At 46.2% G+C, this 27,416-nt stretch overlaps 1 protein-coding gene across 6 annotated transcripts in view; it reads right to left on the reverse strand.

Moving 5' to 3' along the window:
- Positions 1-27,416, reverse strand: part of TRAF3IP1 (TRAF3 interacting protein 1) — a 52,610-nt gene that overhangs the window by 11,716 nt on the left and 13,478 nt on the right. For 2 of the 6 annotated variants that reach the window (XM_044751274.2, XM_070489255.1), the window contains 7 exons: positions 21,743-21,844; positions 18,975-18,995; positions 17,935-18,019; positions 17,380-17,463; positions 14,247-14,370; positions 13,993-14,029; positions 10,863-10,939 (listed from right to left, as the gene is read on the reverse strand). In XM_044751274.2, the coding sequence (XP_044607209.1) occupies positions 10,863-10,939; positions 13,993-14,029; positions 14,247-14,370; positions 17,380-17,463; positions 17,935-18,019; positions 18,975-18,995; positions 21,743-21,844 (530 nt within the window). Of the gene's footprint in view, positions 1-10,862; positions 10,940-13,992; positions 14,030-14,246; positions 14,371-17,379; positions 17,464-17,934; positions 18,020-18,974; positions 18,996-21,742; positions 21,845-26,185; positions 26,282-27,416 lie in introns of all 6 variants that reach the window. The other 4 variants (XM_044751271.2, XM_070489252.1, XM_070489253.1 and 1 more) reach the window with 4 other exon arrangements.

Raw genomic sequence — 27,416 nt, forward strand, 5'->3', positions numbered from 1 at the left:
CAGATGTTAGCTCAGTGACAATCTTCCTAAAGCAAAAAGAGAAAGACTGGCAAGAGATGTTAGCTCAGGGCCAATATTCCTTACCAAAAAAAAAGAAGAAGAAGAAAGAAAGAATGGCTAAAAACTTCCCAAATCTGGGGAGAGATTCGGATATCCAAGTTCATGAAGCTCATAGTTCACCAAACAAACTCAACTTAAGGAGATCTCCAAGACACACGATACTAAAATCGTCAAAAATCAAGGAGAAAGAAAGAATCATAAAAGCAGCAAGAGAAAAGCAGTTTGTCCCTTACAAGGGAATCCACATAAGGCTAAGAGTAGATTTCTCAGCGGAAACCTTCCAGGCCAGGAGACAGCAGGATGATGTACTCGAAGTGCTGAAAGAAAAAAAGTGCCACCCAAGAACCCTCTACCCTGCAAAGCTCTCCTTCAGAGATGGAGGAGAGAGAAAGACTCTCCCAGACAGACAGAAGCCACTGCACCTGCCTTACAAGCAGTGCCGAAAGGAGTTCTGCAGGCTGAAATTAAAGGATGCTAATTAGCAGCATGAAGACAGATGAAAATATACAACACACTGGTAAAGGTAAGTATACAGTCAAATTCAAAATACTCTGATACTATTGTAATATGGCGTGGTGTTAACCGCTTAACTCTAGTATAAAGGTTAAAGGACAAAAGTATTAACAACTTTAGCTACCATAATTTATTAATGAATACACAATATAAAAAGAGGTGAACTGTGACATCAAAAACATACAAAGGGGGAGTAAAAGGGTAGAGTTGTTGTATGCAACTGAAGTTAAGCTGCCACCAGTATAAAACAAACTATTACATCTATACGATGACATGTGTAAGCCTCATGGTAACCACAGACCAAAACCTCTGGTAAATTCACAAAAGATAAAGAGAAGGGAATCCAACCATATCACTATGGAAAAATCATCAATTCACAAAAGAAGACAGAGAAAAAAGACAGGAACCAGGGGACCTACAAAATAGCCAGATAACAATAAGATGGTTAGTAAGTCCTCACCTATCAATAATTACTCTAAATGTAAATGGATTAAATTCTCCAATCAAAAGACACAGACTTACGGACACCCTGCGGCTGAGTGGTTAAGTTCACACATTTCACTTCAGTGGCCCAGGGTTTCGCCAGTTTGGATCCTGGGCGTGGACCTGGCACCACTGATCAAGCCATGCTGAGGAAGCGTCCCACATAGCAGAACCAGAAGGACCTATGACTAGAATTCTATTTGCTTAACTGGTTTTAATGCTCAGTTTTAATTCAGCTTGTCCATGCCAATGCTGCCCAACAGAAGCCTGTGAGTCACATACATAATTTCACATTTTCTACTAGTTTCATTCAAAAAGTAAAAAAAAAGGTAAAATTCATTTCAATAAACTTTAATTCAATATATCTAAAACATTGTTTCAACATGTAGTCAACATAAAAATTACTAATGAGATATTTTATATTCTCGTTTTCCCTCTAAGTCTTCGAAATCCATTGTCTGTTTTCACTTACAGTAGTTTCAGCTCAGACCAGCCGCTTGTCAAGTGCTCAGAGGCCGCAGTGAGGGCTGGGGAAACTCAGGCAGGGCAGGATTAGATGGTAACAATGTTGCAGTGGCCATTTCCTAGTTCGTGTGGTCCTGGTGCAGGGATGTGGAATGTCCCCAGTTGTAGGAATTACTCAGTACTCAAGAGTGATGTCGGCAATTTGTTCTCAAACAGTACAAGGGGAAAAACGTCTCTGTATTGTACCTGTGAGTTTTCTCTAAGTGTAAGATTACTGCAGGAATTAACTGCAGCAACATACCCAGGTGTGTGGCCCAGGGCTCGGGACCTAACGGAAGCTCACCCAACACTGGGCACGTTATGATTCTGCTGCCACCCCCAGGACAGGCAATCGGAGAAGTCTCCTTCCCCAGGATCCGAGTGGCCTCCCCGACCTGAGGTCAGAACACTGAACCAAGAGTGCACTGAAGAGGAGCAGAGCGGGACAGACTCTGAAAGGGGGACAGGAAACAGGCTCCATTTCTACCTTAAATGTCACAATCTGGAATCACTGAAGATCTGAAAGTTCTCAAAAGTGCCCCTCACAATTTTAAATGTTTGACCTGCTAATAAATCTGCTTTTCTTCAAAAATAGCTTTTAGGGGTCGGCCCTGTGGCCGAGTGGTTAAGTTCACATGCTCTGCTTCAGCGGCCTGAGGTTTCACCGGTTCGGATCCCTGGCGCGGACACGGCACCACCCATCAGGCCATGCTGAGGCGGTGTCCCACATGCCACAACTAGGAGGACCCACAACTAGAATATACAACTATGTACTGGGAGGCTTTGGGGAGAAGAAAAAAAAAAGATTGGCAACAGTTGTTAGCTCAGGTGCCAATCTTTAAAAAAACATAGCTTTTAAAGTTGTTTAAAAGTATTTACTTAATTTGCTTTGTTTAGTTGCCACTATTACATTATTTTCTATTATTTTTCACTGCAAATGAACTCTACTTATAGTACAATAAAGCTTTTTTAAGCTATCTGGAAACCTAATCAGTACCCAAAATATTGATAAATGGAAATTAATCCTGAGTTTCAAAACCCAACAAATAAAACTTTTATAATACATGTTGTTTGTAACATGGAGTGTCCGTGTAGGAGTACTAAGACACAGTGCATTTTACAGTCTTGTGCCACACAACGTCTGGTCAACGACGGACCACATACGTGACGGTGGTCCCATATGATCAGTACCCCGTAGCCTAGTGTGCAGCAGGCCACACCATCTAGGTTGCGTAAGCACAGTCTGCGATGTTCGCACAACAAAGAAATCACCTAATGATGCACTTCTCAGAACATATCCCCATTGTTAAGTGACTCACGACTATATTTATAAATAAGTTAATGTCTAAAATAAACACATTTCTACTTGAACATCTTTTTTTCCAATAGAGGAGGTACGTATATACCCTCAAGTTGAAAGCTTATGTAGCAAAACCCTGACATGTCACAAGTCCTGGCCTCTGTGACAAGGATTACCAAGGTCTTTATTAGTCACTGAAGGGGTCCTGCCTGGCAGGGAGGGGTCTTCTGCCAGAAGGAAGGGTTTGGAGATTTTGAGCAGAAAACCTTGACAGTGCTCCGGTGTGAAAAACTATACCTGCCCTGCTGCTGCAAGTAGGAAATCAAAGTATTTTAATGCCAAAGTTTCAGTTTTCTTTAAAATACCCCTTACAACCCATAGCCCAGAGAAAAGTAACAAAGGTGTGCCATTGTTTCATCCATCTCAGTCCCTTCTGAGCCCGTTTTACTGAGAATAAATTAAAACCCAAGAAAACCTAATTCGTTTAACCACGTCCCGTTCCTCCGGCAACAGTGCTTCGCTGGAAGCAGACTGACAGGAACAATGAGGAGATGGAGACTACAAAAACAAAATGAAAGTGTTTCCCACTTAAAACAGCACAAATGGGTGTGTTTTAGAAAGGACAAAAATAGCTAAGACTAAGAAAAAAAGTTACCAGGAAATACATTTCTTTGTTTAAAGTGAAGCCACAGAAATAGGGAATTTCAGGATTACAACAGTTCTGGAAACAAGCCGCTGGACCTAAAGCCGAGGGAATTCAACCAGGCGCCTGCTCCACACGTGATGGGCTGTGGGTCCTGCAACGCGTGGGGATCCTGTGAATGTGAGATGCGCCTGCTGTCCTCATGCAGCCTGCGCACCCTCCCGTGTTAGGATCCTGTACTCAGAAGCCAGAGAAGAGCTAGGACCCAGGCCCGGGGTGTGAGACCGCGGCACGGTACTCAGACCACCACCCCCCACCACGACCCTCCATTTCCGCAGCAGGGCCTCCGGGCTGCGGGGAGATTCCGGGAGGTGGTGCCGGGGAAACGTGGCCCAGAGACTAGAGCTGCACGGCCGTCCTGACTGCTGTCGCTGTGGAACCCTGGGCCACCTGGGAAAGCAGGCACAGCTGAGGACCCAGCCCGGCGATGCTGCCCCGTGCAGAGGAGGAGCGAGGCAGACGGGCGCCAGCGCAGAGCCTAGGCAGGCCCAGCCGCCCCGTGGGCTCAGCAGATCATCTGTCAGCCTCCTCTTGTGAGCCCCGATTTCTAATGTTCCTTTTTTTCCTTTCTAACAATTTCATGATGCCTCACCGGGCAGTTTCTAAAGTCCTCACACCTCTTCAAACTAGTGAGAGTGACTCTTCAGTCAGTAGCCGCGCATCGTGCCTCCCGGTCGATGAGCCCACAGCCGCCGGGCAGCAGAGCTCCTGCAGCGTGTGAGGACGGCCCCTTCATTTTCCTACTCGCTGCTCTCCAGACAAACTCCTACACTTCTGTCCCCTGAGCTTCACCCACTTTTTACAGCCAATTTGACTAAATTCAATCTGAATTCGTACTGATTTTTATCCTGTGGCTAATATAACATTGCTCCCTCTTACATTCATTGATGCGTCACAGTGAATATATTTAAACACCAGCGTCTATACTCCGGGTAACTGAATTTACACCTACAGACTCAGGCTGTCAATCAATCAAACTGAAGAGATTTTTTATGAAAAACAAAGAACAAGGTATTGATGGAATGAAGGCCAAAATGACTTATTGAGCCTTAACTAAAATCTAGAGAAGTGACAGATATAATATGATATGAAGTTTAAATCGACATTTTGAGTAAAAATAAAATCCTTACTCATCACATTATCATTCACTGAGTACAGACGTTACTCAGAAGATGATGACCATTCAGTTTGGAAACGTATGTAAGACTATAGCCAATCACGTTTTAAGAATGCAATTTTCTTAAGTCAAATATCTATTTTCTTCAGGTAAAGTCCTCTGTTACTTTATCTGTATCATGAACTTCATCTATACAGAGAAGTCCTATTTCCTCATAATTACCTTCACAAAGTTCACACACATGTACTGTTTAGCCATTTCCATACCATTTTCATGGTCTATAATATATCAGGGCATATCTCTGTAAATATTTTTAAGTGATACTGTTGGTATCTGATTTTTACATGATAATTTGGGGTTGGCAATTTAATTTTATATCCAAAACCTAAAATCCCAAGCCTGCACACTGGAAGACACTGCATTACCTGGGAACATAAAACTATCACCTTATTCCTTAAAAAAAAAAAAAAAAAAAACCCAAATCCATAACTTCTCATGATTAAAATCAATTTCAGTAACTCCCATAAATAACTTTAGCTCTTAAAGTCTCTCTGTGAGGAAATAGTACAGCATGTGTTCCCTTTTATTTTTTTCACAGCAATTTAAGTGGAAATAATATTCCTAGCAGAACATCCAATAATACTAGGACCACAAACATCCAAACTAAAAATACTTCTACTGGGTGCAGAATTTCAGTTAAGTGGGGATTCTGAATAGCATTTTTCTAACAGGTTTTAAAGTATTTGTGACGAAACTGCACCATCTAGCTACCAAAATAAGAAGTAACTTTAAGATCTATTCAGATCGCCAAAGTAAAGGAGAAGACTGAAATCCCGGACTTTCATGTAAGAATTAGCTAACCACTATTTGCTACGTACTACTTAATTCTAATGTGACACGTTTATGAGGAGGTCGTTTTATCGGTCAAGAGGTGTTAAGACACAAGTTCTTCTATTTCCAAGTAAACGCTTCTTTAAGACAGTCACCCCCGATCCCTGTGCACAGCCGGTGCTGCTTTAGACCCTTCTCACAGCCTTCCTTCGGGAGGGCAGTGAAAGCACACGTGCGACAGACTCAACTTCTCATCTGAAGAGACGAGTGGTCTCGGGCACTCAGTTCACCTGAGCGAGACAGTGATGAGAGCAAAACCACAGAAACTTCAAGCGAACTGAAAGAGAAAGAAGTCTACAAAGAGAGACACTCTGAGTCTATTTTCAAATAAAGGATTCGAGTGAAAAGAAAAAGCATCCAAAATTTACATTCAGTTAGAACAGATACAAAATGAAAAAAAAGAAAAGAGAAAGAGAAGATGACGCAGCAGGAGACTGAAGAAGCAGGAGGGAGAAATATTTAAGGGGCCCTTTAAGTGAACCATCTTTGAAATCGCTGGCTATTACTCTAAAGCATCTTCATCTATAAAGTTTAAAAAGCAAGTATTTTTAAAGCATAAGAAACACTGTAATAAAACTGCTTTTCTGGTTGTTTTTCAAAAACTTAAATCATAAATCTGAAGGAAAAATTGCTGGCATGGACTAATATCTTACTATTAAAGAGTTTATATTTCCTCTTGAAAAGAGAGCAAATAAGTCAGGATAATGAGGAAAATGCTCCCAGCAATCTGATTCACATATTTATTCTATAATGTATTATTCAAGTCTATTAGTACAATAAGAAATGGCTTTTCTTCCCACTAAACTTCAAAGACAGGCTGGAGAGATGCCCAGATTACAAATATGTATTTCCTCAGCATTGAAAAAAATGCTCCCTCAAAAAAAAATACAAAGTATAGAAACTAAGGGCTTACTATAATTTATGTCAAAGCAGAGAAAACATCTACTATTTGAATTTTTGAATGACGGAGAAAAGGTAAGAGATTCATATTATGGTTAACATATGAATCGACAATAATGATACACAGACACAGGCCACGTGCTTTGAGAGGTACACACTCTCACAGTTGCCTCCCCATGAAATCAGCATGGGTGCATCGGAGCCTGGACCAAAACACAGAAAGCAGACACGCTCTGCAAGCAATCTGAAACAGTTATGAAAACCGACCACAAACTAGGCCATGAAGAAGGTCTCGATTCCAAATAATCGATATCATACAGACCATATTTTTGAACATGCAATTATATTAGATATTGTCAATAAAAAGACTTTAAAAACTCTCATGTTTGAAAGCTAAAAATCAGACCTAAACAGTCCATGTGTTAAGGAAGAAATAACAACAAAGTAATTCCTATTACGACTCAAGGAATTTTTAATATTAATATTAATTTAATATTTAAGGAATTTAAAATTCAAGGATAAAGCTTAAAGGGAGATGTATAGTCTTAAATATATTTATGTTTAAAATGACAAAAACTAAAAATAAATGAGCTACATGTTTAACCTGAGGCCAGAAAAAGTAAACAAAGAAATTAAGAGGAAAAATAAAGCATAGACATCAATGAAATGAAAATAACAGTGACATCTACAAAATCAAAAGTTGATTCTTTGCTAGAGGGTGTCCATTTCAATAGTTTTTTCAAACTCTCAACAAAGAAAAAAAAGACACAAAATTTCTGGGAAGAAAGGAAAACTATAGGCACATTTTTTAAATCATAGAAGTATACTTGAAACATCCCCTGCCATGACTTTGTAAAAGGTGAATGAAATCAACAATTTCCTAGAGAAACACTGTGGAGCAGACTGCTCGTCAGCCCCCAGTTCTGATCCCCTCTGACAGCAGAGCTTCCCGCACCGTGTGCTGCCCATATGTGGTAGCTGTGCTGATCCAGAAACCCTTGGCTCCTAGCCAGGCAGGCAGCCTCCTCCACTTGCCCACGCGCCTTCCAAATACCATCATTTTCTGAGTGTGCCAGGCAGTGAGAAAATCTGGCAAGTTCTAGTCTGTATTAATGGAAGCCTTTATTCTCAGCTAAGCAAACTGATGCCTGGAACAAAGATTTCACTTCATGGTCCCCTTAGTGACAAAGATGGGGTCAATATAACGTAAGTGGAAGTGGTATACACAATTTCCAATAAATGGCCTAAAAGAGAAGGGATGTGCCCTTCTCCTTCTTCCCTTTTCCTCCTTCCTGCTGTCTGGAATGCAGTCCTGAAGGCTGGAACTGGGGCAGCCTTTCTGGCCCATGCAGTGCCCTGAGGCACAGAGGTCACGCGTGTGGAAGAATGAGGCAGAAGGCCTCTGGGTCAGTGCCACCTCCAGACTCTGACTCAGAAGTTGAAGCACTTTCTACCTCCTTTAAGCCACTACTGCTTTAGATCTTTCCTTCACTCACAAGTAAACCTAATCCTGACATTCGAATATTTATTACCAAAAGAAACTCAAAAAGAAACAGAAAAATGGAATATACCCACTAGAGAAACTGACTTGGTAAAACAAACAGAAAGGACTCGTTTGCGAGAAGAGAAAAGGCAGCAACATTAAGACTTCAATACAAAGAAAACAGTAAGAGGAGGAAAATCAGCAACAGAGACAAAATCATCATTAACCACTACGGAAATGCAAATTAAAACCACAAAAAATTAAATCGCCGAACCATCCCAAGTGTTGATGAGAACATGGAGGAACTGGAACTCTCACACCCCGCTGGCTGGAAGGTAAAACGGTACACCCACGATGGAACCGAGTTTGGCAGTTTCATGAAAAGTAAACACACGCTTACAAAGGGCCCAGCAGCCCCGCTCCTGAGTATCTGCCCAAAGGAAGGACAGCGTTTGTTCACACGAAGGCTTGCACACGAACGTGCACCACAGCTTCATACGTAATAGTGTCAGAAACAACGCAAGGGTCACTAGCCCGTGAACAGGTAAACACGCCGTGGTATATCCATACGACGCCTACCGCTCAGCAGTAAAAGGGAACCCACTGTTGACACGGGCTGCAACAGGGATGCCAGGAATGACGACACATGAAAGCAGCCAGACTGAAACAGAGTGCACACCACACGATGCCACCCACAGACAATTCCAGGACATGCAAACCAAAGCTCAGGGACAAAAAGCAGACGAGTGGTTGCGGGGAACTTGGCGGGGGAGGGATGGGGAGAGGAGGGGGTGGATTCCGAAGGGCACAGGCCACTTTTGAGGGCAATGGGAATGTTCACCGTGTTGACTTTGGCTGGCACAGCTGTGTGGAGACAGACCCCCCCCCCACCCGGAGAGTACAGCGGCACGGCCACCATGAGGGGTAATCTGGCAGCACCTGGTGAAATGGAAGCTCTGCACGCACCTCTAAGTCTGGGCACAGACACTTACCAGGGCTGCAAACAACAGTCCCAGGCCAGGTCCTGCTGTCGTGAAGGAAGTTTTACCAGAACAGTCACGCACACTCGTCGACTGTTGTCTATGCTACGCTGCTTTCAGGCTAGGTCGGCACGTTGAGAAGCTGCAGCAAAGACTGCGCGGCTCACAGGCCTGAAACGCTGACTGCCTGGCCCTTCTGGCGCACGCTGGCTGACCACTGCTCAGAGCCAGTGGCTCCTGTGTGCCAGGAGACGCACAGAGGAGCCCAGGGAAGCACTGCGAAAGACTGCCCACAACAGTGAGAGGCTGAAGGACCCTAACCCAGTGAAGGGATCAGTAAACAAATAATGGAACACCAGTCAACTAAAACGAACCAACCACACCTACAGCTACCAAAACGGGGAGAGTTTCAGGAACACAACGCTGCCTGAAGAAAGCAGCGTGCAAAACACACCAACAGGACAACATAAGGACTCACACAACAGCGCCAAACAGAAGTGGAAGCGAGGGCCACGCCGAACGCACCTGAGCAGTGGCCCTAGGGAGAACGGGACTGCTGCACAGACAGAAAGGACTGCTCCTGTGCATTTTAATTTCTTCTATTTTAAAAAACCTAATGAAGATGTTTTTAGAAGACATTTAATAAGCTACATGAAATCTGATGTTCGCGAACACACTAGAGAAAACGGGGCGAGGAGCCCGCTGAGGGTTCCCTACTCAACCGTCAACACGCCACCCATGACTCTGAAACATTTACTGTTTTAAAGCAGCAAACGTCCACCAAACCAGGACATGTTTCCCTTTATCTTCTAAAGTCAAAAGATCCACTACTCTGAAATTTACCCTTCAGAGGAAACTTTGAAACACAGGCCCAGTGTGCTCTGCATAAAAAACACGGCTATAAAATTCAAACCAACTGAAGCTTCAAAGGGTACCTACACTAACAGCCTGGAGGCACAGAGCTCGCCAGGGACCCCGGGACAACTCCTCAGGCATGTGAAAGGACCAAGACATATTAAAATTCCACAGCAATAGACAACAGACGCAGAGAGCTTTCTCTTTCAGAAGAGCAAACAGCAGGCCGTCAGCGTGAGTAGGGCCTGGGCAACACTGCGGTCCTGCTGCTGCTGTACAAGGGCTCCCTCTAACGCTGGGCTCGACCACACAGTTCTCCTCGTGGGCTATTTCAGGCCAGGTCTTCTGACAAACCAGGACATTTTAAGCAGAATTATCTAAAACAAATAACCATTAGTTCAAGGAGGGGGGGTATAAAACTTATTGAAATTGCTGGCTGCTGCTGCTAACTGATCATCCAAGAAACTTCTTTCTGTTATTAAAACAATAAATGAAGATTTATTCTTTTTTATAAAAGCAGCTATAACAGAAATCTTGCTGTGGCATTTGGGGCACACTACCTGGCCTGCAGGTAATCACCCCAGGTAACATGCCCAAGGGCAGTGGCTGGCGGGAGGCCATGGGACCCAACGAAACCACATGCCACAGCTGTAAGGAAGGCTGCTGGGAGGCCAAACAGCACCGTATCTGAAAGCCAGGCTTGAGGACTTCCCCCTCTCTTACCGTGCAATCAGCCGGGCCAGGCGCCAGCCTGCCCACTCTGCAGGCAGGGAGAAGGGATGGACGAGGTGGGATGGGGACAGCTGTGGGGTCAGGGAACAGGCCTCTGGCCCCGACTCCTGAGCCCCTAAGCCAGGCCGCTGCTCCACCCAGGGCAGGACCGGATGGGGTCCAGGAGGCAACATCACACTGAAAAAGCCCTGAATTTTCTATCCTCCCAAGAAGGGGGCCGGCCAGCTCGGGGACTTTTAAATATGATAATCACATATTTGAAAGATGCCTGTCATCTCAAAAGTGTGAATGTGTAAAGCAGACTGCTGAGACACCAGTGTCCACAGAAACCATTCCGTTACCTTCTCTCCAGGTTTGGGTGGCTGCTGCAACTTCTCATAATCTTTCTTCGTCTCCAGAATTTTTTTGACAAGTCCTCCTGTTGAAAATCAGTGGTTTTATGTTAAAGTTATTCTCTGCCCTAAAAAACTACTATGGTCTAAATGGGTGGAGGGATGGGAAGAAAATCAAGTTCTTATTCTTCCTCTTTCTACATTGAAAACAGCTTCAAATAATCTTTATGTGATAAATAGTCTACAAGAGACAGAATCGCTTCTAAGTACTAATACTTCTTTTATATTGGGGCAAGTGTCATCAACTTCTTTAAAAAAAGGGGATTACTCATGGGCTAAATATAATATGAAAAATCACTTTCTTTAAAATATTGTTTTACCCATCAATATGAAACTGGCTGAATAAACTCTGGTGCATCCACACAGTGGAGGGTGATGCAGCTACAAACAGGAAGGGAGACTGTTTCTCTACATTGCTATGGAATGAACACCAGCATTTGCTGTCAAGGTAAAAAGAAAGATGGAGAAGTACAGATATTGATACATACACACTTACTTACATATTTTTTTTAAATGGAAGTAGAAGTCATATTTTTTACTGTTACCTACGGGGGGGGAGAGTAACGGGTGGAGAAGGCAGGGATCGAAGCCTCATATCTCTAAACATACCATTGACCTTGGAAATGTGAATATTTTACAGAAAGAAAACAAAATTAAATCAAAACTTTCAATGCCTAAAAACTGAAACCAAAATGAAACTAATAAACCTAATTGGCAAGCATCGCCTAATGGAGAAGAATTATTTCATAACTTTAAAAGAGAGTAATTGGCTGACATCCTTAGTGGGATATACGCTAAGAACAAACAAACAGACCGACCGAAAAAGTCCTGAAGTGTTTTCAGTGACCACGCTTGTTAATATCAGGAGGTGGTGCCCTAAAATTGCTGTGTGCACACACTGTGGGATAGAGCAAACAAGCAGCTGGGGCCAGGAGCCAGGATTTTCAGTGTGAGATAGAGATGCTTGTATAAAATCAAAGAACTTAGGGAAAATCCTACAATCGTAAAGCTGAAGTGGAAATACCAATATGAACTCAGGACATATTTTCTTATTAAAAAAATAAAAGAAAAGCCCTAAAAACAATGACCAACCAAGCAGCAATGCACAGCCAGGCTCCCTGGAGAAACGGAGGATTTCAGATACAGGGCAGGAAATATACAAAGTGAGCCTGAAACATCTTGTCAGCCTGGAAAACAAGGAAGCTGCAAAGTCTACCGGGATGAGTCAAAATGCCTCTGGAAGACAACTTGGACAGGCCCCACAGGTCAAACATGGGGAAATTTGAACATTGACAGGAAAAACTGAGAGGGGCTGAAATGAAACAATCAAGTGTATAAAACAAAAGAAAACAAACAAAACCATGACTTCATATAGATATCAAAACAACAAAAAAACACAGAAGCCCTCATTAGTCAACTCTCACAGGTGTCAGGAACAAAGTCACTACTGTGACAAGTGATCAATAAAGGGACGGCATGGAGCGTCGGGGCTGCGTTTTCCACAGGCTCTGCGCTGTGGGCTGGTCAGGCCCCTGAGAAGGAAGAGCTCGCACCATGGAGCTCCCCAGTAAAGCAGCAGGAAGACGGAGGCCGGCAGAGAGCATCGCCACTCCAACCCTCAGTGAATAACCCACCCAGGCTGACACGGTGAGCAGAGACACGGCAGACGCGACAAAGAACCAACACCACCCACGAGGCATTCTTGCCCAAAACACTTGAACTTCACCAACTCTCTAGAACCAATTTACAGCAACAGAGGCATGTGTGAAAAAACCTCCCGGCCGGCCCTGGGGCCAAGTGGGTAAAGTTCCACGTGCTCCGCTTTGGCCACCCAGGTTCACGGGTTCGGATCCCAGGTGCAGGCCTGCTCCACTTGTCAGCCATGCTGTGGAGGCATCCCACATACGAAAAACAGAGGAAGACTGGTGCAGACATTAGCTCAGGGCGAGCCTTCCTTACAAAAAAAAAAACACCTTAGGGGCTGGCCCCGTGGCCGAGTGGTTAAGTTCGCGCACTCCGCTGCAGGCGGCCCAGTGTTTCGTTGGTTCGAATCCTGGGCGTGGACATGGTACTGCTCATCAAACCACGCTGAGGCAGCGTCCCACATGCCACAACTAGAAGGACCCACGACGAAGAATATACAACTATGTACCGGGGGGCTTTGGGGAGAAAGAGGAAAAAAATAAAATCTTTAAAAAAAAAAAAAAATGAAAGCTATTAAAAAAAAAAAAAAAAAACACCTTAACACTGGGGTTAATAAGCAACACCCAACAGTGAGAAACTCTGAAGGACAGCCGACCAGCTTCTCCAACAAATAAATTACAGGGAAAGGGGGCAGGCGGACCTCCAGGTAAGAGAGACTTGAGAGTCAAGCGAGTGGACGGCAATGCAGGGTCCTTACTTGGCTTCTGACTCAAACAAAGCAGAAAAAATATACAGAACAACTGGAAATAAAAGGCTTGAAGATATTAAAGAATTATTGCTTTTTTATATACAACAATAGAATTATGGTTATGTTTTTAAAAAGAGCCCTCATCTTTCAGAGGTGCATACACGTTTGCAGAAGGACTGAGTGGTCCAGGGCTTGAAGACAGTCTGGAGGAGGGGACACAGCCTGGGGGCTTAGACAGAACGAGATGAGTCCATCACTGTTGAAGCTGCGTATCGGGTACAGGGGCTTCATCACACTATTCTGTCTGCCTTTACAAATGTTGGAAAAAAAGAAGACACTGTGCTTGGGGAGAAAACAAATAATATGACAGAACTGTCGTTTTGGGAATGACTTGAGGTCATCCAATCCCAAATCTAAGTGGACGGGTAAGAAAAGGAGCCATCTGCGTAAGCGCGTACAGCTGGTCTCCTGGGTCATGCGTGCCCTCCCCAGTCCTCTAAGGACGGGTAGCAGCATCCACCATCTCCCATAATAAAACCTCCACCTACAGGCAATCATGCCCATGGCATCCTGTTTACTGCCATTCAGACCCCAGACCAAAACGGGGCAGACCGGGCTCATTTGTGTTGGATCCTCTGAAAGCACATGCACAGAGCAGACACAGACGTGCACACACCCAGTACTCACCGTGCTTCTCATCTTCCTCCACCTCCACCGCTTGTACCTGAGCCGGAAAGGAAAGAGGAAAAAAGGAGGGTCAGGTTTGCTGAACTCTCAAAATCATGCTTTCATGGATCTCATCAAAGGAAGGACAAAGTTAAACAGGGTACAGAACTAATGGAAACCTTAGAGGAAAACTATGCTACATAAATCAATGCTGGAGGATTAATGCCAATGTGGTCCAAGTGTAATTATAAACACACACACTCTGGTTAACCCACCATTTCAAGTTCTGACATCTCAGAGAGCTGGGGGGCAGCCTCCACCACAAACTGATCATCTTCCTCATTGTCAGAATTCTGCGAATCTATAATCACATTTGAGACGGTTTTACCACTCCCTGTCCTAAATAAAAAGAAATTAGATTAAATTAGAAATGCTATGTCGCTCACACATTTTCATCAACCCCATGCGTCTGGAACCGGGCCTGAGGTAACGTGAGAGTGTGGCCACCAACCATCTCTAGAACATCACAAAACACAGGCGGAAGCAGAGGTGAAGTCTGGAAACAGTGTCCTCAATGAAGCCCCTCAGGCCTGGGTCCCTGTGAGCACTACCCTCTGCCAGCTCCCCACCCCAGTGATGTCCAGCCCCCAGGGCCATACCCAGTCCCCGCCTTGCTGTGCCCTCTACCTAACCATCACCCTTGGAGCCCCCCTCTCCCCTGGCCAGGCTCTCTGGCAGACCAGCCCCCCACCTGCAGTCCCTCACATGGAACAGCCTATTCCCCCAAGTCAAAAACCTCAGGGCAGGGGGGGCACCAGGGGCCCCGCTGGCCAGGGCCACCCCAGACTTGCGCTCCTCAGTCTCACATGGGAACAGAGCAGCCTCCTCGAGGCCCCTCATTTGGCTCCTAGTTGCTGCCCCTGACCTTTCAACCTGCCCAGCACCCCCAGTTATGCACCTCCTCTCCCCCAGGCCCTGCCATCACTCTGAGCCAGTCCAATGCCCAAGAGCCCTGACCTGGTCCTCCCAGGTGACTGCCTCCATCCAAGGGCTCTCTCACGCCTCCAGTGGTCACACACAGGAACATCCCACCTACAGTCACCCCACCACAGACCACCTCTGCTCAGGCATTTCTCCCACCACACCTGCACCTCCACCACAGGCCCCAGACCCAAACATGCCACGGCTCCCTGTCAGTCCCTCCTGCCACTACTCCTTCCCTACCAACTTAACACAGCCATGCTCTATTGAACACCCTTGCCGCTCCCCCACTCCCTATCACTCTAGCACACATGCACACATGTATACACACACATGCATGCAAACGCGCGCACACACACACACACACACACACACCCAAACTTCTCCCTTGTTTCAGTGCAATGCACGAGGTCAAGAGGGAATCGGTGCACCTGAGTATGAGCTCTCGAAACAATGCCCGCTTCTCCCAAACGTCCTCAACTTGATCACCAGGGCCCGTCCGACCCTCACAACTGCCCGTCTTGCCTCCACCAGGACCAATCTCATCTTCTCCTTTGTCTCTTACTCTCTCTGTACACCCCCACCATGGCCCACATCCACTGCTCCCCAACTCCAGACACTCTGCCACGTGTCCTCCCTCAGCCGCAAACCCCCTCCATCCTCACCCTCGGTCTCTAACGTCCCACCACCACCTGTCTGCCCCCAGGGAAGATGTGCCTCCCTGCAGCCCACAGACAAGACTACCCTCCTATGCCAGGCCCAGAGGGAGGGTCTTCCCTATGCTTACTGTGGCTTCCAGGTCATTCTCCCCCAAAAGTCTGCCAATTCTGAATCTCATGTTGTCAGAGATACTCAGAGAACCAGAGCTCTCACCCTCAACCCCGTCGTTGTTGCCTCCATCTGCCAGTCCCAGGCCCCACCCCTGCACTCCTGGCTCCCTGCTGCTTCCGCCGACACTGCTCCTGTCTCAACTCTCGAGGATTGCGAGTACTGAGAAATGATCTTTCACAAACCTTCAGCTCTGGGGTCCCTGAGTTCTCCTGCATCCATCACTCAGTCACACTCCCAGGGTCACACCTTGTCACTGCTGCTGACGGCAAGCCCTCAATCTCCAATCCAAGTACCCTATTCTTCCCAACCCCTTGCCCACCTGGCGCCTGCACTGTGCAGCTGACCATGGCTGGAGAACTAAGTCCACAGCCCACTGACTCCTGTCGCTTGACACCACGTGCGCCTGACGTATCCAGCAATCAAGCCTGCTCCTCCAGGCCAGCCTCTGCATGCCGCACTGTGGACCTCTGGGCTGGATCATTCTCTGTGGTGGGGCTGCCCCCGGCACTGTAGGATGTTTAGCAGCATCCCTAGCCCCAATCCCACAACTAGATGCCAAGAACCTTCCCTCTACTTCCTCCCCAGTCACGATGCTACAAAACGTCTCCAGACATGGCCCCAGTGTCCCCAGCATCCCCTGGGGGTGGGAGTGGCCCCTGGCTGAGAATTTCTGCTCCAGTCCGTCCACCAGCCCACTCTGGTGGAGAATGGCTTCCCGTCTTCTCTCTCCTCTGACCTCCTGCTCCTCCTTCCCCAGACTCACTCTTGGCTCCTAAGAAAAAGGAAGCACCAGAGAGAACTTTCCAGAATTTCACCCACACACTGCTCTCCTCGGTTGTCTCTAAGGCCCACCCCTCCATGTCCCCTCGCCCACTCAGGGACTCTGTCCAACAATTCCCGCCACATCCTGCCCCTCCCACATCACCAGTCCCCCCTCTCCACTGGATCACTGCCATCACCAGAAGAATGTGCCAGTTCTCTCATCTTACAAACAAAAAATATAACTTCCCTTGACACTGTCCTTCCCACTGCCTACTGTCTCATTCCTTTGCTTCCCTTTGCAACAAAACTCAAAAAACATGTCTACACTTGTATCCAATTCCAGCCTCCTGTTCTATCTGAAACCCACTCCGATACAGCCTCTTTTTATTTTTCTATTTTTTTTGCTTTGATTTTTTTGGACTTTACTCCACAGGTAGATTTGTAAAACTTTTAAAAGGCCTATCGGTGGCCTGTCTTTATACTGTTTATGAGTTTCTGACAATATTTTGTTTTTAATTTTTGTGCAATTAAGCCTTTAAATCTTTTTTTCCTATTTTTCCCCTCATTGTTTTCATGCCTAGAAAATCCTCTACCTAGAGATCAGAGAAATACACTTCCGCGGGTATTGTGAAGACTTAGTTGTACATGCACGAATACACGTGTTTTCCTCTCTCACCCATCTGAAACGTGAGGCTGGCGTGCGGTCTGAGGTCAGGGCCTAACCTGGTCTGTCTTTTCCTCGACAGCAAGTCTTCCCAGCACCACCTGCTGCCTTCTCTGCCCCACCTCTCAGCACGGGCACCTCCCAGCCCTGCGCGATGACGAGGGCCCCACCTGTCTGTCGTGAGCACCTCCACGCTCTCCTGTCGTTTCACTCGGGGGGGCGCTGGTCTCGCACTCCCAGGCCGAGGCATTCTTCTAAATTCAAATATGGGAAAACCAAAGCAGGGAGATAAAACACTCGTACATTTCAAAGGGGACCAAAAAAAGACGCAGGTTAATGTTAACACTAATTTCCAGGCCCCCATCAACAGGCTGGGTAGGACACAGTCTGCAGGATATTAAGAACATTCCACCAACCTGACAAGTTTAAAAGTATCCATCTTTTATCTTATATTTTCATTAATTTTAAGGTACAAAAAGTAGTAACAGAACTATCAGTAATCAAAAGATGACACGATTTAGCCATAATTATGAATTTCCCTAAATCTCTAAAATGTTCTGCATGTGGTTAGTTACACCTCAGGTTCAGGAAAACTAAATACATGATTTTTGCTTCTTTGTACAAGTATTTCCCATCACTCAACTCAAGCGTTAAGTCTACTGAGGAAGGCACAGAGGGCAGCGTGCGTGGCCACAGTGGCCACCTGGGGATGAGAGGGTACACACCTGAGGCTGGATGAGGGCTCATTAGGGACCTCGGGATTCTCGGACACCTCAGACTTGTCTTGGCCAGAAGGTCCGACTTCTCCTTCTGAAAGGATGACAACCCAATCAGCAATTCACAAAAGAAGAAACACAAACAACTAACAGATATGTGAAAAAACAGCAAATAATTGCAAATATAAGTGAGCTTTTTTCATCTGTCATTTCGATGAAGATAAAACAGTCATTTGATATCTAAATTTGGTGAAGGTTTGGGGAAACGGGTACACTCCAACCCTGGAAATACAAACTAGTCCAACTTCTCAAGAAAGTGGATTCAAAAGGTAGGTCAATCAAGTCAGCAATTTAACTTAAAGGAAACATAACTAGGGGAAAGAATGGACATATATAAACATACATGTGTCAAGATGCTCACACACCATCATTTTAACAGTGACAAACAACACGTAATGTTAGTAAATTATGGTACAGTCTTATATAAAACAATGTCATCATCTTAATACACAATTAATGGAGTATGGTAATATACCTAATAATTACATATACGTGGTTCTGGAAGGACGTTAACTTAAGTTATGAGCAGTGGATTTACCAGTGCTTTTCATTTTCTTCTTTATACTTTTCTGCATTTAAAAATTTTCCTACTTTGTGCATGTACCATATTATTTTTATAATCTGAACAAAGTTTTTTCATTTTGACAAAAAGATCTAATCAGTAAATAACAAGCCCAAGCTATTAAGACAATTAAATTTACTCCACTATTTAAAAGAAAAGAACTTTATTTATACTTAGAAAATTGTGAAAATAAATCAGAATCTGAATACTGGAAATATACTTTATACTCTGGAAAAAATTCTGAAATGTATCCTCCTGATTCTGAAACATAAAACATGTAAATTAAATCTTAAATTGGTACAGTTATGTTTCCTTAAATTACTTTCACTAACACAATTTATAAAATCTAAATCTGAGAGGATGTGTTAATATCTATACACATGTACACAATTTATACGAAACACATATATTTAAGGCCACTCCTTACCTGCATCACTAGGAGAGTCGCCTAAAAAAAAATAAGAAAGGCACATCAGAAAATCAACTTTTGTGTCAGTGAACCTCAGTACGCTAAACGAGCAGAACTGGATTAGAGAAAAACATGCAACAGCCATTGTGGACGTCTGCTAGGGACACGATCATCCCCTCAGAGCCTCTTCTCTAGTTCCTGCCATCGTTTCATTGTCAAAGATAGAAAGACAAAGAACAAACCAAACTGAGTCACAAAATGTTATGACACGAAAACAGGAACAGGGATGGGAAGAAAGTGTATCACAGAGGTGAACGAGACAGACAGATGGGGCGGAAGCTGATGAAGCCAGGAATCCGGGAAGACTGACTGCAGGGAACCTGGCGGACACCCCTCTGGGCCACGTGATGACTCTGTAACCAAACAACAGCCCATCTCACATGACTCATCGCCAAGTGTTCTTTCCATAGGCTCCTCAATAAGAACATTTCTCAAGCTCCCCACTTTTCACCCAGGATCCTGCTTTTTGGGGACAAACGTGACCTATGGAAATGAGTGGAAGCACTTGTAGGGGTGGGGAGGGGGGTGGACTCAAAACCGCAGGTGGATCATCTTTGTGTCACACTCTTAAAATGCATGAACAGATTTGCAGAGAAGCCAAAGCTACGTGGCTCCAGGGGACAGCCAGGAGAGAGACACTAGCCACAGCCACCGTGCAGCCCCTCATCAACCACAGCCGCACCTCCAGACGGGACCATGTTATGACACCCACGAAGATCGGGCCCTGGGTCATTCTGAGGATGCACATGCAAACGCAGGGTGAAAAGCACTTCTCAGACGCCTGAGCTTGTCCACAGGAGGACTTTAAGAACCTTCTGTTGCCTATGGAACACTACGGAGAGCTACAGGAATGGTGCCCTAGGAGGGCGGCTCTAGGGGAAAGGGGGCACCAAGCTCACGGGGCAATGAGAACCGGGAGGCCCTATAGGACCCTGTTTGTATGGAACATGGGAGCCTCCTGGAGGTCACAGCCCACCCTGGAGGTGACACAACAGAGAACAGGATTGGCAGGGGACAGAGGATTGAGGGTCAGCAGGTAAAAGGGGCCTGGAGAACATGGTTCCAGACAGTGCCACTGGAAGGATGGTGTGAAGACAATGGGGGGCTCAGGGTCAACCCTGGGATGGAGCGCTGCCTAGGAGCAGAGCAGGGAGCAGCAGACCCTCTCCTCAGTGAGGGGCAGCCTAGAGCACACACTTGGAAGAGACCAGCACAGAACAGCTGCTGTGCAACCAGGGGCCCTAGACTCCAAACCCCTGGTCTTTCCTCAAACCCAGGCCTTCGGCGTTGGGGAAACACTGAGTTCTCATTGAACTGAGAAAGGTTACTTACAGGTGGGGCAACTGAGCCACAGGCCGATCCCCCAACAGCGAGTGTACACAGCAGGTTTCACCCCTCCAGAGATCAGGTCCCCCACCCCTCCAGCTCCTTCCTCACGGATCCTCCGGGTTTTCCCCGCCCGTCTTCGGGCTCTCCTCCTCAGAACCCTTCACCAGCTCGGCCTCCTCCCCAGATTCCAGGGCCAAGGCCCAGACATGGCAGGCTCTCCTTCCCTCTCTCAGCCCAGGTGACCCACCCAGAGCTGAGCTCTCAACACTGTCTGAACGCCAACAACCCTCACAGGTCATCTCGGGTCCAGACCTTCCCTCCAAGTTCGGGGCCTGCTTGGCCCTTCGCTGTCTCCGCACCTCTAGAATCTGTCCATTCCTCCACTCCCTGTTGTCCTACCACAGTCCAGGCCACTCTCCCCTCTTGACTACTCGCCAAGCCGCCCAATTAACATGATCTGAATATGATTAAGCCACTCATCCTAAAAATACCACTCGCTTCCTGTGGTCATGAGGCTGGGCACGAGGTGACCCCACTCTCTCCGCCCCGCCCACTGCCCGAAGGCTCTCCCTGACCCCAGGTGCAAAGTCCATCCCACCCCAGACTACCTCCAGCACCCCTTACGGCACGGGGCCACCTTCCAATCCAACCTCTGTCCACTAACGCACTCACTGCCTTAGGGCCTAACACACAGGCCTTCAACAAATATCTTCTGTTTGAACAAATCGACACGTCAGCCCTCACCTGGCACACCCCCTGCTGCCCCAGTCCCCTCGCCCACCTGGCCCCGCTGCTGCTGCCAGCACAAGCCCTGACTCCCAGGGAGGACCTGCGATGCCATGAGGTGCTGCACCCCCCAGGCCTGTCAGGAGCTCCAGGACCTTAAAAACAAATGCTCAATGTGTATTTCCCCATAGTTTTTTTCTAAATGCTGGGAAAAATTATGCCAAAAGCAGAATCTCACCGAGGTACAATTTATGACACTGAAAGAACATTACAGATAGAAACATCGTGGAAGTGACAACATCCTGAGCTGTTTAAAGTGTGGCTTGGCCTGCAGGACTCCCAAGCAGTCACTCTGAAGCTTGTTTCCGGGCCATTCCTGACACTGCCAGGAAGCTGCTGCTTATGTCACTCAGCACGAACACCACGACACAGGACAGACTCTGGTGCTATCAAGTAATGACTAGAATGTTCCACTCCGGTTTACATAAAGAGGCCAAAGGGAGTCATTCGCCACGTGCAGTCCCAGCGTATGAAGAACAGGGACTGGAGTCTGTGTGGTCGCAGACCCAAGGGGCACCTCTGAGAAGAGCGGTGCCCGCACAGCCGGCGTGGCGTCTGCAGCACTCGGTCTGCCTCACCAGGAAAGGACTGAGGGGGCCGGTCCTTCTTACCTTTCTGCTTCACTGCGGGTTCTGGCTCAATGCTGTCACGCCACAGACTAGTTGAATTGTCATCTGAAACACTAGCTGAGTTAGTATTAGCTTCTTTTGTTCCTGACATAAAACAGTTTAAAATGGGTCATTAAGAGTGTACACGGCAGGCTGGTCATCAATGGCTTCGTTAACACAGAGCACACTTACTTATCTATGTTTTCCCACACTGCGAGTTTATGAAGGACTGACCAAAGGCAGCTTTCGAGAACGTGCACCAAGAACGTTCCTCCCAGGTGTGGCTCTGGGACCGGCGTGAGGGCAGGGTGGGGGGCGGGGGGGCGCCCAGACTGTGAGCAGGCCCCGGGCCCTCAGCCCAGGCAGAGGCTGGGGGCCCCTACAGCCAAAGCAGACTGGCCTCTTTACCGCCATTTCTAGAACCACCCCAACACTACTGGTCTCTACTCGCCTCCCCACGATAGCCAGGCCCAGGAGTCGAGGAGCTGCAGACAGGTGGCGATTTCGGGAAAGCAGGAGAGAGGAAAAGTATCTCTGGCACAGTGCACAGCCCTGGACACGCTGAAAGCTCCCAAATACTCGTCTATTGGTTACTGACTGATGTGTCAATGTCTGTCACATTAGGAAAAATATCAAACACCTGAGAAACAAAACATCTTTTCTATTAAAAACAAATGTAGGGGCAGGGAGGTGCTGAAGGAACAGATTTTGAATTGCGGCAGGACCCAGGGTAGAAAACTAACCCATCAGTAAAGGACACCCACTCTCTAAAATGAAACCAGAAGACAAAAGCAAAATCAGAAAAATGTTCCCTTTCCTGAAACACAACCTTAAAATTTCTTAAAATTATTTAAAGAAATAATTTATATCAGAATCAACCTGTCATTAAATATCAAAGAACTGCTTTATTTTATGTAATAGAATTACATAAAATAGATAACACGTAATTTTCCAAGAAGAATTTTTAATCTATAAGAATGACGCTGACTTAAACGTCTGATTCAAGTAGACAATTACTTACGATCTCTTACAGAGAACATTTCTAGTGGTCTTCTTAAGTAAGATTTACTAAACCCCAAATTCACACACACAGGAAGAACATAAAAACAGACTATACAGTCACTACTAATACCACCATCGACTCAACCATAGGGGGCAGGTTAACCAGCTCGCCAAAGAACAATTTTAAAAAAATAAATAATGCACTAATAAAAAATTAAAATTACTGTGAATTGGCCAAAAAAAATCAGGGCATTAGGTAGCACAAGCTGTTGTCTGAATTACAAGGAACCTCGCAGGTGAGGACATGGGCCTTGGCATCAAGACTTCCCAAGTTTTAAGGTTGCCAAGCGCTGACCCTGGAGCGGGCTCCTTGCCCTTCTGAGCCACAGCGCGCCCTCCCTGTTGGAGCGAGCATAAGAGTCAAACGAGACCCTGTGCACAAAGCAGGGAGCACCGCACTTGGCCGTGGGCCGGTCTACGGCAATTACTGCCCCCGAAACTCGCTGACCAGACACACAGCCCACAACACAGCAGCAAGCAACTTGCCATCCTGCCAGTGCTGTGTGCAAACGTTAGCTGCACAGAGTTACTGAGTATATCTAACCAGGGTTTCAAATGCGGGGATCTGGCTGGCCAAGTGACCAGTCTCAGCATGCTATTAGGAGATGCAGAGACACTTATGTGTATCCTGATAGGAGATGAGATAAAGGGCACAGCATCACCCATGCTGGGGTGAGGGCAAAGCAACACATTCAACCCAGATCTAACCAGCCCTTGAGAGCTAACAGAAATACGGGGAGGAGCAGGGGGCAGAGGGGTGGCATAGGTTAAATGTCACCACAAGGAAACAAGCAGACAAAGAAAGAAGGAGGGACGCTCTATAAGACAAGCAACCTCATCTCTCCAAAAGGTCAATGTGCTGGAATAAAAGGGCAAGAAGGGGGTGTTACTCCAGGTTCAAAAAGTTAGAGACAAAAAGAATAATAAAAAATATACAATGTGTTAATCTTAACTGGATCCTGGTTTTAAAAAAATAACATTTCTGAGACAATTACAATATAGCCTGGGTTTTAGATGTTATTGGGGAACAATAATCTGTTACCTGCAATAATTTTATGGCTACGTAGGAGCACATCTTTATTTTTTGAGCTGCATGGTAAAGTATTTAGAGGTAAAGCATTAGGATGTTTTTAATATACTTTGAAACAGTTCATAAAAATATATCGCTACAGAAGAAGCAAATATGACAAAATGTTAGAACTACTGAATCTAGGTGAGAGGTATATGGGTGTCAAGCATACTATTCCTTCTACTTTTCTGTATTTTTCATAATAAAAAGGTTTAAACAATAAAACAAAATGAAGTGAGGGACAAAATGAAGTGAGGGAAACCAAGCAAAACAAAGGTATGGACAGTGTAACATTCCAGGAAAACTTGGAACTCAAACAGCTGTAAGGGGGACGGGCTTATCAGACAGCCTGCATTACAGGACAGAGCGGGGGACGAAATGGATAAATTCCTTGTTGAATTCTTCAATCCACCTGAAAAAGCAGAATGATAAAAACAAAATCCACGAATTCACTTTTGATGCCCGTGGAAACACAGGCCAGTCAGGTCCTGGCATCGGGCACGGGCAGCCAGGGCCTGGATCAGTCAGCACAACAGGGCCCAGTTATTCCTTGAAGCACGAGCTGAGAGCCAAGGGGAATCTGGAAATCATACTCATGTGAGAAAGGCCTGAATTCCAAAACTGAAAGGACTGCCAGTGCAAGATGACATGCGTGACAGTGATGACAGGGACCCAGGGCGTGTGCTGCAGCAGGGCGCAAGGGGGAGAGGAGGGGACACCAAGTGTGCGGGACTCTGCTCACGGCCACCAGGTGGCGCCAGACTTCGTTCTAATCTCTGCAAAGCGCTCAACAGAGAATCAGCTGTTGGAGTGCCTTCTGCTTTTTAAATACGGAGCTTATATTATTTTCACACTTGTAGACAATATCTACACAGCGATGATTTATGTCTAAATAACTATTTCTATTTTAAATCCATTGTACTTTCTCAGAATGAGCACTCTCTCACCCTGGTTTGGGGCTGTCTATAAACCAAAGAGATCTGCAATAAAGCAGGTCATGGATGGGACGCCTGTGACAAGCCAGCCACTTTATGGACATCATCTCACTGACTCTCCAGGCAGGTATTTTCACACCCATCTACCAATGGGGGCACTGTGGCTCAGAGAACACAGCCCTGTGGCTTGCTCAAGGCCAGCCGGCAGGTAAGCAGGAGAGATGAGAGCTCTGCCCACTGGTCTGGGACGGGCCCGCCCAGCTGCCCGCACAGGACCATCTGCGGCTCAAACTTCCACCTCTGCCCACTCTCCTCCCCTTCGGTACAGGGACCGCCTGGTGCTTCCCTCCCAAAGGACCTTGCAGCTGAGAAAAGCTCCCGCCAACATGAAATACACTCTCACAAAATTGGCTGAACTGCTACATGCGTGCCCATTGTGAAGAGTTTTCATCAGTCAGAAATCACTCTGCTCCAGTTCAGCGACCTTTTATTGTCATCCTACACTGCTGAAGACCCAGATAAATCACAGACGGTGACCTACTTGGAATAACATAAACACGGATCACTTGTTCCACTGTACCTGCTGAACCCGTGACGGAGGGGAATGCTTGAAACATCCCTCCTCTTAGAAATTCAAGTCTTAAAGGGAAAAACGTACACAGAGAAAGATTCTAGCTACAGGCAGAGAATTTTTAAAAAGCAGATATAAGGCAAGTTCAGCCTAGAAAAATTTTATGTTTCCCTAGAGTTGAGATTTACGCTACTGTTTCCCTTACATGTCACTCAAGAATTGTAATATTTCTGAAGAATTTAATTTAAATCACAAAAGACTACAGCTACCGATATTTAATCAAGGATACCCAATTTGAAATTCTGAATTTATACATCTAATTGCTCCACATCAGCAGGGTGAGGACACGTTCGCAGCACGGCACACTGCCAGCCTCTAACATAAATGGGCAAGCCATGGGAACAAATCCCCAAAGGGCCGTAAGCAAGCACTTTAAAAGCTTTACTGGGGAGCGTTTTCTCAAAAGAACACAGCAGAGTGAGATGGAGAAAGGAAAGATAATTTCTCTAACTATGCACATTGTTTTACAAAATCCCAACAGCAAGATAAAGAAGGCATTTTGATTTAGATGGAAGATAAGTTATACATAAAAAGGCATGTGCAGGTTAACTTAAAGCCGGGTTTCTATTCTTTACCACATAACTTAGCAAGTTAAAGCAAGCAGAACCTAAGTCATTTGTGATCCTCAGGAACAAACCTGATGAACATCAAAGTGGTTAGAATGATAAAAAATAACATAACTACACTGAGTAGTAAATATTTCAGACCAAAGAGATGAGGAATTTAAACTAAAGAATGTATTTTCTTACCTATTTCTGAAGTTGTAGTTTCCTGATCTGGTTCATTATTTAATCCAGACACTATGGGGTCTAAAATTTTAGCTGAAATATTATCTTCCTTTCTTCCTGACATAAAATAGTTAACAACAGATTAAAAGATTGCAAAGGCTTTCGTGTTTGGTTGCTTTAGTTGGGATTTATAGGGGTTTATGCCAAGGTCGCCAACTCACTGTCTCATCAACTCAACGGCCATTTCCATCCTCCAGGAAGCCCAATGCCTGAACTCCCGCCCTTGGCTTTCGGGACCCCACTCTCCAAACTCTCCTCCGACCTGCTGGCCTGTCTCCTGCGCAGGAGCCTCCCTCACCACTTCTGATGCTCGACCCTGGCGGACCCAGCGCTCACCAAGCCCTTCCTCATCTCCACCATCCCCCAGATTCATTACTGCATGAAGGTCCACGGCTGGAGAGACCATGTGCCTGCTAACAATTCCCAATTTTTTCGTTTTTGACTCCCGTTTCTTCAACTCTCCCTGAACTCCAGGCCTACCCGTCCTACTGCTGTCTCGACACTCTTACTCGGCTGTATCACAGGCATCTCAAAGTTCCTGTGTCTCAAACAGAAGTCCTGGTGCTGCCACCCAGGCCAGCACCAGCTTCTCCCGAAGGTCTCCCACTTCGATAAACGACAGCACGGAGGTGCCCAGACTCCACCACAAAACTGATCTTATCTTTGACTCCCGTCCTTTCTAACAAGTGCCATCCAATCCATCAGCATATTTGTCATCTCCCCTGTCAAATATATCCTTCACTCAGGCTTCTCACCGGTGACACTCAGGGCCCAGCCATCACGGCCTCTCACCTGGGTGCCACAACAGCTGCCTAAATGCTCTCCAGCCTCCACTCTTGCCCCTCTCCAGTTTTAAAAGGGGCTGTCTCTAAAAGCTAAGTCAACTCATGTCCCTATCCTGCTTAAACCCCTGCAAGGACTTCTGCTCACACTTACTACATCAAACACACGCCTGACGTGGCCCACAACTCAGACCTGCCCATTCGTACAGCCCCTCCCATTACTTCCTCTCTCTGCTCCAGCCTCACCGCCAGGCTTCCTGTCACTCAAACAGGCAAGCCTGTCCCCAGCTCAGGACCTCAGCCCATTCCTGGACACCTCCATGCCCTCCTTCATCCAGTCAGCGTTCTGCCCAGAGGTACCCTCCTCAGAGGCCCTCCCTGTCCACACACTGGCCCCCACGCTTCTCTTG

Source organism: Equus asinus, chromosome 19 (genome assembly GCF_041296235.1).
Source record: "Equus asinus isolate D_3611 breed Donkey chromosome 19, EquAss-T2T_v2, whole genome shotgun sequence".
Lineage (NCBI taxonomy): Eukaryota > Metazoa > Chordata > Mammalia > Perissodactyla > Equidae > Equus > Equus asinus.